The sequence below is a fragment of the Chelmon rostratus genome, chromosome 10 (assembly GCF_017976325.1).
Source record: "Chelmon rostratus isolate fCheRos1 chromosome 10, fCheRos1.pri, whole genome shotgun sequence".
In the NCBI taxonomy this organism is placed as follows: Eukaryota; Metazoa; Chordata; class Actinopteri; order Chaetodontiformes; family Chaetodontidae; genus Chelmon; species Chelmon rostratus.
The window spans coordinates 15,327,255-15,341,249 of NC_055667.1; the positions used below are offsets into that span (position 1 = coordinate 15,327,255).

Consider the following 13,995-nt stretch of genomic DNA (forward strand, 5'->3'; position numbering starts at 1 on the left):
CAATGGCCTCAGAAGAGGACCATATTGATGCAGGGTGATTTCATAGATTGATTGTTCACGGGCCCATGCACACTGGGCCACACTTCACTCCTGCACTCTTATTCAGAGCACAAATACTCTCTCACATGCTGCATTTGTGTATGTATTTGTTTCTGCTGCACTGCTCCTGCTCCACCCCCTATTTGGGGTGCCCTATAGCTGGCCCTGGTGTAAGGCCTAATGCTGCAGGACATTGTGGTGTTTAGTGCCAGTAGAGCCCTGGTTACCCCGTACACACAGACACACTCACAGCCAAGCATCGCTATTAATAACCTGCCTGTTGCTGGCATGTTGACAGTGAAAGCCAGATGGATTAAAGAGCTACCTGTTATTTTGCTTGAGGTTGCACATTTATACACATAATATTGTAGTTTCCTTTCTTAATTCGTCAACTCTATGAAGTGTGTCAGAGATATACTGTCAGTGCGGCCTTGCCCTGACTTCCTTATGCAACACATGTCCTTTGGCCTTTTAGCAGCCAGGGCATAGAAATAGGGTTGGGGGTGGGGATGAAGGCAAATGAGCCACCTATCCCTGCTCTGCCAGACATGCACATGTTGTGACTCCAACTATAGCACACAATAGGATCTATTTCTGTAAATGCACTCGGGTTATCACTCCACTTATGCTGAGCTCTGTCTTCCCCCCTCCCTCTCTTTGCCTAACGCTCTCACCCACTTTCACAGAATCATGGCCGACAGAAACAGCCGGTTCACCGTTAAGAAGAAAGAGACCAAGGTGGAAAACAAAGCAAGTGACGACAAGGGGAAGGAGAAAGCCGTGAAAAAGCCCGACAAAGTTGTGAAAAAGCCAGAGAAGACCCCTGAGCAGCCCAATGCGGGGGAGGAGAAGAGGAATGGGGCAACAGGAGGGGCGACAGGAGCGGAGGCGAGCAACAGTGAAGAAAATGGAGAATTTCAGCCCATAGAGCTGCCACCGTTTGAGATTGTCACAGGGTGGGTAAGATTCAACACACATACAGGAGTTAGAGTCAGTGTGTACACACCTGTTTTGCTCTGTAACACATCCACTTTTTGATGTGTATAGTTTTATCGAGACTTTCTCTAACTCATGTTGTTCCCAATGCATGTTCTATAGCTGATTTCAGTGAGGAAGGATACTAATGACTCGCACCTGCCGTCCTTACTAAAACTGCAGTAAGAATAGGGATGAGTCACAGACGTCGGCCCCTGCTATATCACTCCACCTAGCATCTGTTCCCTGGTGTCTGTCCTGTGAGTGCTAGCTGTTTCATATCAAAGCTATAAGAGATCTATTTGTGTAATCCATGTGGTTATTCGTGTACAACATAACAATGGGTTGATGTAGAGAGACAGGAGGGGTTTGTGTTTTGTACAGAGGCTGAATCACGGAGGGATCATCCACAGATTGTGGGATGACGTGAAAGCCAAAAATATTTATAGAAACATGAGTTTACTCAGTGGTAGCCTCATTAATATTCTATTCGCTGTGTCACCATAGTCTATATAGAAGACTCACTGTTATTTCTCTTCCACTGTGTCTTGGATGGTTGACAAATTCATCACAAAATAAGTGGCTCATGCTCTCAGTGTTGGTGTCTCCTGGACTGGCATTTCCAGTAATGCTGTCATACACTTCCATTAAAGGTGACAGATTATTTTGAAAGCACTGCTGATACATACATCACGCTGATTGTTTCAGGACTAGCATCCAGACACTAAAAAGCCCTGATTACGATGGCAGCCAGTGCACGAAACAGGCAGCTTAATATCAGATTTATTGAAACACTCAATGTCAATCTCCACTAGGGAACAGATGAGCCCGTTCTACTTCAAGTTCCAGTTCAGAAACGTGGAATACTCATCAGGGAGGAACAAGACCCTGCTGTGCTTTAGAGTGGATACGCCAGGAGGCAGCACAGAGCCTCTGAAAGGCTACATGGAGGATGAACATGCCACAGCTCATGCTGAAGAGGCCTTCTTTCAACAGGTAATGAACACTCAAATGTTTCACACTGACGGATCATGTGACACACATGTGAACCCTGCGGGAGGTCTGATTTCCATTAATTGGCAAACATTTCCCTTGCGATAATGATGTATGTAATCTGATGGTAGCTGTTTCTCCTTTATTCTCCATAAATCCCCACTCTCTCCTTTACAGGTGCTCCCTAATGCCTCCCAAGAGTATGACATCACATGGTACGTATCATCCAGTCCCTGTGTGTCCTGCGCAGCCAAGTTGGCCAACATCCTCAAGCAGCGCAAAAAGGTCCGTCTCTGCATATTCTGCTCCCGTCTCTTTGAATGGGAGGAGCCGGAGATAGTCGAAGGGCTCCGGGCTCTGGCGAGCGCTGGCTGCAAGCTGCGGATGATGAAGCCGTGTGACTTCCAACATGTTTGGGACACGTACGTGGAGAAGGAGGACCAAAGCTTCACACCCTGGGAGGACTGTCAGGAGAACTACATCTACTACATGGAGAAACTGTCTGATATCCTCAAGTAGATGTGAGTCAGTAAGTATTCTGTATTATATGTTGCTGTGGGCTTTTTTGGTCAATAAAAACCTTTTGATTTGAAGGTTTGACTGGATAATGACTGTCTCTTGTCCTGTCTTGTTGCAGATGGAAAACATCTCCCCACTGATCAGCCCACTTGTGAAATTCCCACTGGTTCAGCGTGTTATCTGATGGTGCAGATCAGTATTAGTTTGAATGAACACTGACGGCAACATTTTGTATTTTTTATTTTGACAATTTCATAAGGAGACACAAAATGCTCGAATGGCATTTCAGCAGCATCACTTCCTGTAGATAAATATATCATACAATATCCAAGTGGTTGCCTTTAACAGTCATTGCTGAGCTATTTAAACACATTAAATAAGCTTTGCTATCTACTGACATCTGGTGTTTGTTCTGAGAATTGAAAAACTTTGCACAGATCTTCATAAACATATTACACATGTATGCGTCAATATATGTACAATCCCCAACAGTATTGTGCAGTGCAAATCAAATCTGTACACATTTCTATGGCAGTGTTAGGCAGCTGGCTATTCTTACCTTAATAATTACTTTTTGAAAATAATATTTATTAATATAAAAAGCCTGAATTTGGCAGGTGGCAGATGCTAATTTCATTCCCTGTTTAAGACTAATGCTAACATAGTGAACGTGAGAGCATTAGCGTTCAGGTCAAAGCCCAGCTGAGGCTGAAAGTTTGACTATGTAGAGCTGATGAGTCTTGAATCTGTTATGATGGACACAGCTTGACCTTTCTCATGCCACTATTTGCATTTTCGGCCTGAAACTAAAATGATACAAATAGAGCTTCAGTCACTCATTGTTGAAAGGAAACCAGGCCGCCATTGTTTTCGGTTGCGTCATGGCTCTCAGCTGTCACAGCTGGAAAGACATGAAGGGTGAGATGTGTAAACTTGGATTATAAATACATTATGTGTCAGTCATAAATAAACTGACATAGTCTGTCATCACAGGGAAAATGTTTAATTAGAAAAGTGAATTCATATTATAATTATATTACCTTGGTCCTCCTCCGAGGCGATTGGTAATGGTGTTGTTTCACTGCAAACCGTGCCGTTCTCGTTCACTTCTGCAGGTCGGATTGGTTTAAAAGGCAACCAAAAAAGACTCTTGAGACACACTTACATAATAATATCGTTTTTGTATAATTTTCTTTACTCATCTGTTGGTTCTTTACCTTTAGATGAAGAATTCAGTGCTGCATCAGTGATGTATTGAACCAGTGGACAGGGTGCATCTGCAGGAGGGAGGAATGAATTCTTAACACAAGTGCACCAACGGCTAAAGGCAAACTATGAAAGTCAGGCTTAAACTTGAAAGTGTCAGTAGACACAAGTGTCTGTAAATTACAAATTAATTCAAGTGAAAATTTAAAGTATGTACAAATGACATCTGGTAATTTCAAATGTAGCTCAGAAATGAATAGGTGGTGGGCTGAATGTGCAGCATATGAGGAAATGGAGACCAAAACCACAAGCCAACGTACCATCACGCTCCTTCAGCTGAGACATGGTGAGAAACAAGTCTGTCTCTTCCGGCTTATATTCATCAACAACTATGTGACAGAAAAAGATATTAGGTAAGCTTGTTGTGGCTTTTGTTGACTTCAGATGAAAAATTCTCAGGGCAGCAGAAACAAGGCGTGAACACGACACTGACACATCGTCCCCTTTTAAAGTTGATATGGCCAACTTGTTAACAAACAGAAACATTTACACATAAAGCAATGTGCTGACTCTCTGTAAGTTCATCACTACGACTTACTGCATTACCATCGATACATTATTGCTATATTAATATTAATTATAGCTGCGTCCATGCAGATTTGTAGGCGCCATGGTCCCAAAAACTAAAGCAAAACCTGGTTTGCGGACGAGTCTGAGGACAATGCATGCCAGGAAGACACCGATGATGCCAAAGAAGATTAAGCCAGAGATGGAAAGGAGCACCCTCCTCTTCACAACTACAGATTAAGAATAAAAACAAAATGTAAATGAGACACAGTATTTGCAGAAAATGGAAATCTTCCAGTGGCTCAGTTGTACTCACGAAGATTCTTGGTCTTGAGTTTTTCACTGTTTTTTGAATAAGATGGTCTCCCGGTGCGAATGCCTCGACAGGTGTACTGGCTCTGCTCAGGGTCGTTCTGGGGTGTGACTGTATATTTCTCAGAGGGCAGCATATTGATCGGTTGGTCCTCTTTGAACCTGTTAAATTTTTGTATGTTTGAATCTTCAGAAAGGTGAGAATACACACAGTATACAGAACGCATTCAGAAAACGTTACCCTGCAGCTTTAACTGGTGTTTTTGATGTGCATTACCATGTGTAGTTCCAAGTGTCCTGACTTTCCTGCACCCCACACTTGAGCACCAGGCTGTCCGTGGAGAAGACCTCTGACCAACCAGTCAGCAGGATTATAGAAGCCTGTGGGCGCTCTGTAGAAACACAATCAAAGGTGTAACAAACACAGTCAACACATACACAAAACTGTGAGCAGGAAGGAACAAAAACGCACCTTGTACGTCAAGTCTCACTACTTGACTCTGGTCTGAGTGGAGGACCGCATGGCTTCCTCTTTTAGTTTGGCATTTATATGATCCGGTGTTTTTTGTCCTAACAGAAGTGATGGTATAATTTTTTCCAGATTCGGTGAGCAGACTGCCATCTTTGTACCACAGGTACTCCCATCCAGAAGAGACGTTAATGTGGCAGCTAAATGAGACTCCATCTCCAGTGTGCATCACACTGTGACTGGGACTCTGCGTCAGTATGACTCTGGGTTTTGAATCTGAGGGGGGATAATTATGTCATTGGCATTAGTGTCACAGCATTTTGAAGTACAGCATATCACACTGCACAGCCAAGAGGAAGGGGAAGCTGGCCTTTAACTATATGCTTTCAATGGCTTTTGACATGCTGGAAAAAAAAAATCTCACAAAGAAAAAACTTTCTGTCCCTTTTCAGTTTACTTAAAGTTGAACATTTTGGGAAATCCATTTATTTGCTTTCTTGTTGAGAGTTTGATGAGAAGATCAATGCTACTCTCTTCTTTGTCCATTAAATATTAAGATACAGCCCAGAGATGGTGAGGTTAGCTTGGCATTAAGACTGGAAGCAGGGGGAAACTGCTAGTCTGGTCCAGTTCAGAGTGTAAAACCAACAGTTTGTGGTTTAAGGGGAGATTAAATAGGTTAAAGTCCTGGATTCTTGTAGTCACTGTGAGGTTGCATTGCTAGCTGTTTCCCCCTACCTCTAGTCTTTATGCTAAGCTACGCTCTCCATCTCCTGGCTGAAGTGTCATACTGAACAGGACAGATGTGAGAGTCTTCTAATGCACAGCGAGAATGTGTTTCCCAGAACATCAAACCATTCCTTCAAAATGTTTTTGCTGAATATAGAGATGCCACCTACCACGTCTTCCAGTGTGAAAAGTCAAAACAATTAATATTAATTAAACGATATATGAAAACTATTTCTCTAAAAAACTGTCAAAAAAGAAGAAAAAAATCTCACCATAAACATGAAGTGTTAATCCAGAACTGAAGTTGCTGCTGACAGACCTGCTCTTGAGTTTTCCTGAGCAGCTGTATCGTCCACGGTGCGAGGCTGAAGCGGAGCTGATGGACAGAACGGTTCTATCTGAGTCAAAAGACACAGTATTATCAGCCTGGACCACCTGTCCATCTTTGCGCCATTTATATTGCCAGTCAGAGCTGCCGTCCATCCCGCAGCTCAACTTCACACTCTCAGTGGGGAACACATCCAACCACGGCGTTTGTCTCGTCAAAGAGGGAACAGGGATTTCTGCAGAGAAACACACACATTAGGCCCTTTCTAGGATCCTCAGCCACAACATTTCACAGCATGAAATCCAGAATCACAGACGAAGGCTGTTTATTGCTCTAAGCAATCACAACACATCAGCACAAAGTAACCGTCTTTGGCTCACCAGATATGCGCAAGTTTTGTCCACTGCTGCGCTCTGTACTGTACATCTGGTTGTTTCTTATGGCCATGCACTCATACAACCCGCTGTCCGATGAACTGGCATTTTGGATGTTCAAACTGTTGCTGATGATACGGAGCTCTGTTCCATCTTTGTACCAGAGATACTTCCAACCGGACGAGAGTTCAACGTTACATTTGAAGGACAGCGACTCTCCAGCGTACACCTTGTCAACTTCTGGCCGTTGAGTCATCGAGGGCTTGGGCTTCTTTTCTACACACACAAAGAAGAAATGCATCCGTGCATGTTTTGTGATATCAGCTAGTTTACTGGCTCCTTTCTGAACAGACATGCGGCACACTACAAATAAATGTTTAGATGTAGTGTAGTGTAACAGAGTAGTGTAACAGACACTTACTTTCAACTTCAAGGCGTACAGCCTTGCTAGTGTTGAAGAAAACTTCTTTTCCTCTTTTTGCTTCGCATTTGTACAATCCTCGATCTGTTGTTCTAACATGGCTGATTGTAAACTTGTTTCCAGAGTTAAGTAAATTGTTATCTTTGTACCACAGGTACTCCCATCCAGTGGAGACATTAATGTGGCAGCTAAAGGAGACTGACTCCCCAGGAAACATCAACTGGTAGTCCGGATCCTGCATCAGTGTGATACTGGGCGTCTCATCTGAGGGTTAGTAAACATGCAATTGCCATCAGTGTGTTAGATTACACTGCAGTCAATGTAAAAAGAAGCTAGTATTACACCAAATGTGCCTTAAACAGATATTTATCCCACCCACCCCTGCCCTGATCCCCAAAATGTTTAACTTTACAATTAAGAAAACGACTCTTTTATTATGTATTTAGTAGATGTAGATGTAATATCTTTACTCTCATGTAAATTGAAATAAAATAAAACTCACCATATACTGTGAGAGTAAGTCCAGAGTTAGAGCTTCTGCTGACAGACCTGTCCCTCAGGTGTCCCTTGCAGTTATATTGTCCTGCATGCGCAGCTGAAGCAGAGCTGATGGAGAGAGTAGCTCCATTCGAGTCAAAGGACACACCATTATCAGCCTGGACCAACCGTCCATCTTTGCTCCATGTATAAATCCAGTCAGAGCCACCGTCCATCCCGCAGCTCAACTTCACACTCTCACCGGGGAACACATCCAACCATGGTTGTAGCTGCTTCACAGAGGGAGCAGGAATTTCTAAAGACAAACAGACACATTAGCCTCCTTTCATACCCCTTTATCATACCGTATAAAACATGAGATAGGCACAAACAAAAGCATAATCTTTACATTATCTTATATCATACACAACAAAACTCACTTAATCAGGAGTTTTATAGAGTCAAATAACTGAATAATAATTCTTAAAACTAGATCCTCATTGGATTTGTCTCATGAACCTTTGTGACTGCAACAAGTAAACACCACCACGTTCCTCTAAAGATGTAAGCGCACAGATAAGCAGAAGCAGACCTACAAGGGCCTCACAGACAAGACAAATAACCAGTGTTTAATATGAAGATGAATAAATCCACTATGTGTGAAAACAGGCCACTCAACCTAAGGCACAATGATGCCAACCCATAATATTCAATGATTCACAGGGTTTAGAGAGGAAGCAATTAAATAACAACAACACGGACTTTACTGAGTATTAACATGAAAGAAGAAGTTTCTTAAACAGCTGCAAATCAAAGAATTTTTGTTGTCTGAACATAATTTTTCCCTTTGTTTGCCTTTACACTGAGCTTCCTTTTTCTCCATAAGTGGCGTGCTTCTGCTGCATTCATACTGAATACACACTTCTGAGCCATCCCTACCTGCCTTATGCTACACCACAACATCCTGTTTCAACAGAAATGCATAAAATAACGGAAGCAAGAGGCCCTCACAATGCGGTTTGACTGAATTCGAGAGCAGCCTGTAGGTTCCTGACGTCTTCAGGGACAAAACCAAACGATGCAAAATTACAACTGCACTGACATGTAATAGATAATCAGCATTTTACACATCAAACAACTGAACATCTGTAAACATGATGCCTGCTTCTCACCTACCGAGAACCTCTTGTGTTATTTTCTCACTGACGTCTGTTCCTGTTGTTTCACTCCTGGAGGCCTCGCAGGAGTATTTCCCCCCACTGGAAGGATTAAGATGGATGCTGATGGTTTTGTTGGTTTCAGGGAGATACCTTCCATCTTTGTGCCACTGATACTCCCAGCCCGTGGACACGTCAACATTGCAAGTGAAGTTGACTGTTTCTCCAACATACATGGGGTTAAAACCAGGGTTCTTGCTCAGTGTTGGTTTTGGTTTGTTTTCTAAAACAGAGAAGCGGTTCACAACAAATTAGCCAACTGCTGCACTGCACTCCAAAATATATCATCTATCAAATAAAATTATGCTAATTAATAATGAAATATTAACATTAAGAAGTAATAATTGTTTGATATTTTAGAAGACGGATTTTACTCTCACAGTTGCCTGTATGGTAAATATGAAGGTACAGCCATTTAGCTTAGCTTAGCACAAAGGGGGAAAGAGCTAGCCTGGCTAGATAGCAAAATCTACCAACCAGGCTCACAGAGACAACACGTCTCTGGGAAAACTTTCTCCAAGTCATAAGAGTCCAGCACATACCCAAACATAATTAATTAGTGGGGTTTTTTTGCTGCACTTTGGAGCAGTTCGGATTTTATCATCTTTGGCACAGAGCAAGGTTAGCTGTTTCCAGTTTTTGTGCTAAGCTAAGCTAGCTTGCTGTTGACAGTAGCTTCATGTTCAACTTTTAGCAAAAAAGAGGATAAGGTCACTCCTCAAAAACGTTAAACAATTCCTTTAAGATAGCTGAATGAATGTGAAGGTTATGGAACACTCACTATAAACTGTGACATCGACTGTGTTGCTGAATCCAGAGCTGACCCTGGATTGAAGGTGAACTTTGCAGGCGTAGCCTCCCTGAAAGGCTTGATTGATGGAGGTGATGTTGAGCGATGGCTCCCATTCATCCAGGCTGAAGACTGAGTCATCCTGGATCTGCACTCTATTTCTGTACCAGGTGAACATCCAATCAGAGCTGTCGATTTCACATCTGAACCCCACTGTCTCATCTTCAAACACATCCGTCCAGGGAGTTAGCAGCCTCAGGGATGGTTTAGGCGGGTCTGGAAATATGCAACACAAAGAAATGTTCAAGATGTTGATAGAAATTATTAACAGATTTAACAGTTAAAATGAAAAGAGAACCGAAGCACAGGAATGTTGATTGAATCATCTAAACTTCCAGTTTTGCAGATTGAAGTACCACTGATGTGTGCATAAAGGCTCGTATATGTAGATTCAGATGAAGCTGTCATACTGTTTGAAGTGCAGTTTGAGCCAGCAGGTGGCAGATTGATGACAGGGCTCACAGGTGAGCTTACCAGAGACCTTCAGCGTTGTTTTTTCACTCTCCTCTGTGTAGAATGGGCCTTTGCCTCTCTTGGCTTTGCAGTGATACTGTCCACTGTTGGGATGATCTATAGAATTTATGGTATAAGTATCACTATTAGCTGCTTGAATTTCACTTCCATTATGGTACCACAGATATTCCCATCCAGAGGATTCAGTGACCCTGCACGTGAAGGTGACAGACTCTCCGGGGAACAGCTTGTCGAACTTCAAACTTCGGTCCTGAGTGGGCTTGGGCCTTTTTGCTAATCAGAAAGAAGAAAGAAAAAGGTACCATTTCAGCTATTTTATATTTTCCTAGACATTCAGCAAAATATGGGTGATAGAGCAACATGAAACCTACCATTAACTGTGAGTTCGAGTGAGTTACTAGCTGCTGTGGTAACGCCCTTTGTTTTGTGCCGACCTTTACAGGAATAGAGTCCAGAATATGTTTGTGCTGCTGCAGTAATTGTAAGCGCTGATCGGTCTGCAGGCAGAGACACATTTGGATCTGAATCTTGTACTTCCTCTGCATTTCTGAACCAGGTGAGGGTCCAGTCAGAGCTGCCGGCAACGCTGCACTTGAACTCCACTTTCTCAGAAGGGAACACATCCAACCAGTCTGACTGTAGCTGCAGCGTTGGGACGGGAGGCTCTGGAAGTTTATTCAAAAATATTATTGATTAGATGAATGCAATAAAAAAGAACGTTATGCTGAAATAGCTGTGCACATTTGGCTCCACTGGCATTAGGAGTCTCATAGTTAAAATTATTTCAGAACACATGCATACAAAGGTTTACAATTTTCAGGTAGAATTAATACTCAAATGACATATTATTTAAACAGGAAGTCAGTCTCATTTTGCAAATTTGAAAGCAAAGCAACAAATTGTGGTAAAATAAACCTGAATGCCTGTGATGAGCTCACAGAGGACATTTGCTGACTCACAGCTTGGAAGCCTTCAGATGTCATTTGGCTCTGATTTTGTGGAGCTCTGCTTTGTCATATGTCTGTGTTTGTTAGTAGATTTTGCAGAACTGCATATAAAGACCTCACATGTACATCACATATGCTTTTTTTAAAACACTGACGCGGTTTCTGGCATGTCTCCACGGTAAGTGGCAGATGCATGATCATACTTCACGTTTGTGTTCTTCAGGTTAAAATCTCACCGTAGACAGCTGGGATCACTGTTGACATTAACCGAGATTTAGTTGGAGCAACATCTGGGACGAAGGTGACTGGTGGATGAGAGCAGAGGTGTGGAGAACAGAATTCAGATCAGAACAGCCAGGATTTGTGCTCTACCTACATCTCAGGAAGCGTTTTAAAAAGCAAATGCAGCAATAATTAACTTACAGCATCAACAAAAATCATTCCGGTAATTTGTCAAGCAAAAATGCTAATCATGCGCTGGTTCCAGCTTCTCAAAAGTGAAGATTTGTTGCTTTTCTTTGTTATATTTGGCAGCAAACTGAATATCTTTGGGTGTGGGCCGTTGGTCAAATAAAACAAACTATTTGAATACAGCTCAGTGAGTTGTGGGTAATCATAACAGGACTTTGTCACGATTTTCTGGCATTTCAAAGACGAAACAATCAATCAATGAAATTATGATGAGCTGCAGCCCTGAATGAGCCACTGTGGTCCTGTGTGCAACCACCGAACAGGTGAACTGAAACCCCATTAAATCAAACATCAAATCATTTCAGCAGAGCTGGCGTTGAAATAAGGAATGTTATGCTACACATGAGAGTGACAAAGGGGTGGACAAAATAACAGAAACACCTGACAGTCAAATGCAGTTCAGCACAACTCAAACTGCTGCCTCACAGCTGAAACACATCTGAGACATTATCCAAAAAATGATGATACATTTCTGAGCTGCATGTAGTATATTATCAGGTGTTATTCAATCTGCCTCTCATGCAACTGGATGACACAAGAACATTACTTTTAGAAAAACCAACCATGTAAAAACACGAAGTGGGAACTACAGAACAGTGAAATATGTGTGCGCACTAGCAGACGTCTAATTGCAGGAACTGCCACACTCATGACAACAAAGTACTTCATGTTCCTAAAACTTTCCTCACGTTCTACTTCCTAAACGTTGTTTTGGTCTGCTTGTGTTTTAGCACAGACAATCCAAAAATTTCATCCAGTCACCCAGGGTTAACTTGGAAACGAAATATTTAATTATTTACAGTGTATTTTGGCTCAACCAGAATAAGTGATGGACTTAGTATGACCGCTTTCAGCCTAAAGTTTTTAATGACTAAACTAAAAAAAAAAAATCAGTGTAACATGCATAAACTATATTGCAAAGTTCTCTCAGCATGTCAAACATGTGTCTTACCATCTTCAAGATCCTCATCCGCACAAACAGCGGTGAGATCTGTCAAGTGAGAATTAAGATGAACGGTCAGTGGGATTCACATGAAAATGCAAAAGAGATAAATCAGTGTGCACAGGACAGATCAAAATGCAAAAGATGCAATGGCCTAAAACTTACATATGGCGAAGACCTTGATAAGCCACATTTTCCACTGAGCGGCACATGAAGAGGCTTAGCTGCTGAAGTGAGTCATCTGCAATGTTGTGAAGTTCAGTAAAGGAAATAAAGTGCCGAATCGATAGGCGTGTTAAGCATGCTAATTTGGGTGGCAACTTTCCTGTCTGACATCTGCTTTTTCTTTTCTTTTTTTTTTCTTGTTAAAGCAACAGGAAACACTTGGCCAACCACACTCAGTTTGTGCTCTTAACATGAATGTGAAATTCGCTGATTTGTGCTGAAAAGCGGGTTTAGGGAATTGAAACAACTTGCAAGAATGCAACTGTGTTGACAAGACCAACGCAATATTGCTGTCTGCCATGTGCAAGAGAGGTTGAGTGTGTTTGATTTTTGAGCAATCTAAAATATGCCAGGATTGACTCAAACCCCTCTTAAACTAGACCCTTATTGTCATTTTAGTAAATAATCAGATTTTTCTTATTTTCTTCTTACAGAAGTGACAAACTAAACAAGCAGAAGTAAAACCAACCCACTCTCTAAAAGAGCAGTTTATTATTTTTACAGAAGATCTTTTTAAACCTGGGGGTGTGACACGATTTTGGGAACCTGAGCGGAAGCCACAGGGTTTTCTTCTTTCTTTTTTTTTTTTAACACTTCTATGAAAACATGAAGCCAGTTTACCACAAGCATCACATCCTTTTGTCCTCAGCTGGGAGTCACTCTCTAGGCATGCAAATGGAATTAACTTTATTCCCACTGACATTCAAGCATACACATTTTAGAATAATCCAAACATTTATGCATACTGTTAAGTGGCCACAGACTGCTGCTTTAGAAGAAAGTCAGCACTGAGGTTAACTTGTGCTCTGTCGTACAGTTTGACTTCCTGTGTGGCTGCGATGTGAGTCAGATGTCTGTTCTTCTGTCAGTGGTTCTGTCTCGCCATGAGATGTCAGTATAACACAGGAAATCACATCATCTCCAATCACGCAGCTGACCTGCATGTTGTAACTCACACAAAACTGGTACCGTACCCTACTCATCCTGTGGACATGCTCCATCTAGTGACCAGCTATTTCTTGCACAACAAAACTCTTAAAACTAAGGCGTCTTAATATGCAGTAACGTTTGTTTGTACGGTAGTTCATTTTTATGATGGAGAAACAGGCTGAGAAATATTGCTTACCAAGAGCAGATAAACCTAGCATGTGTGCAGGTCCAGATGTGAGATTCATATACATTAGCAAACACAGCCCCTTTGATTCTGGTTTAACTTTAATGAATCAATTGTTGTGAGCACTGGCTTCTTCCGCCTTACATCAAATGCAAAATTAAAACCATTCCTGTCATTCCATGTCAAGATTTGGATGCTGCAGTTTTTATATAAGGACACACCTCATCATTTCACAGGATGGTCCGAGCCCAGATTTGTGTTGGTGCTGCAAATGGTAACATTGTCACATATTGTATTTTAATCACTGTCACAAATCAGTTCCATCATAGTGTTCAGATTGCATCA

General features: G+C 41.9%; 2 protein-coding genes across 3 annotated transcripts; one reads left to right on the top strand and one right to left on the bottom strand.

Annotated features, from left to right (window-relative positions):
- The first annotated feature begins 641 nt into the window (after positions 1-641).
- apobec2b (apolipoprotein B mRNA editing enzyme, catalytic polypeptide-like 2b) lies at positions 642-2,919 on the top strand. 2 transcript variants are annotated; one of them, XM_041945189.1, is made up of 4 exons: positions 642-995; positions 1,830-2,010; positions 2,185-2,528; positions 2,645-2,919. In XM_041945189.1, the coding sequence occupies exons 1-3, from the start codon at positions 730-732 to the stop codon at positions 2,524-2,526; spliced, it is 789 nt and encodes a 262-aa protein (XP_041801123.1). In that variant the 5' UTR covers positions 642-729; the 3' UTR covers positions 2,527-2,528; positions 2,645-2,919. The 2 variants fall into 2 exon arrangements, with proteins under 2 accessions (XP_041801123.1, XP_041801122.1); XM_041945188.1 differs by having other exon boundaries at positions 644-995; positions 2,185-2,536.
- LOC121612331 (carcinoembryonic antigen-related cell adhesion molecule 5) lies at positions 2,750-12,573 on the bottom strand. Its single transcript, XM_041945155.1, has 19 exons — positions 12,477-12,573; positions 12,321-12,359; positions 11,134-11,202; positions 10,322-10,615; positions 9,951-10,223; positions 9,408-9,692; positions 8,586-8,849; positions 7,435-7,725; positions 6,933-7,196; positions 6,518-6,787; positions 6,082-6,372; positions 5,084-5,356; positions 4,889-5,003; positions 4,616-4,773; positions 4,428-4,529; positions 4,053-4,121; positions 3,744-3,803; positions 3,567-3,635; positions 2,750-3,427 (listed from the first exon to the last, which is right to left on the bottom strand). The coding sequence occupies exons 1-19, from the start codon at positions 12,502-12,504 to the stop codon at positions 3,363-3,365; spliced, it is 3,279 nt and encodes a 1,092-aa protein (XP_041801089.1). The 5' UTR covers positions 12,505-12,573; the 3' UTR covers positions 2,750-3,362.
- Positions 12,574-13,995: the final 1,422 nt, after the last annotated feature.

Bases quoted from the DNA above. Each gene is read 5' to 3' on its own strand.
- apobec2b (XM_041945189.1), top strand. From the start codon at position 730: ATGGCCGACAGAAACAGCCGGTTCACCGTTAAGAAGAAAGAGACCAAG. The intron at 996-1,829 runs GTGGGTAAGATT...AATCTCCACTAG, and splicing joins CCGTTTGAGATTGTCACAGG to GGAACAGATGAGCCCGTTCT. The intron at 2,011-2,184 runs GTAATGAACACT...TCTCCTTTACAG, and splicing joins AAGAGGCCTTCTTTCAACAG to GTGCTCCCTAATGCCTCCCA.
- LOC121612331 (XM_041945155.1), bottom strand. From the start codon at position 12,504: ATGTGGCTTATCAAGGTCTTCGCCATAT. The intron at 9,693-9,950 runs GTAAGCTCACCT...GCATATTTCCAG, and splicing joins AACAACGCTGAAGGTCTCTG to ACCCGCCTAAACCATCCCTG. The intron at 3,428-3,566 runs GTAATATAATTA...ATGTCTTTCCAG, and splicing joins CGCCTCGGAGGAGGACCAAG to CTGTGACAGCTGAGAGCCAT.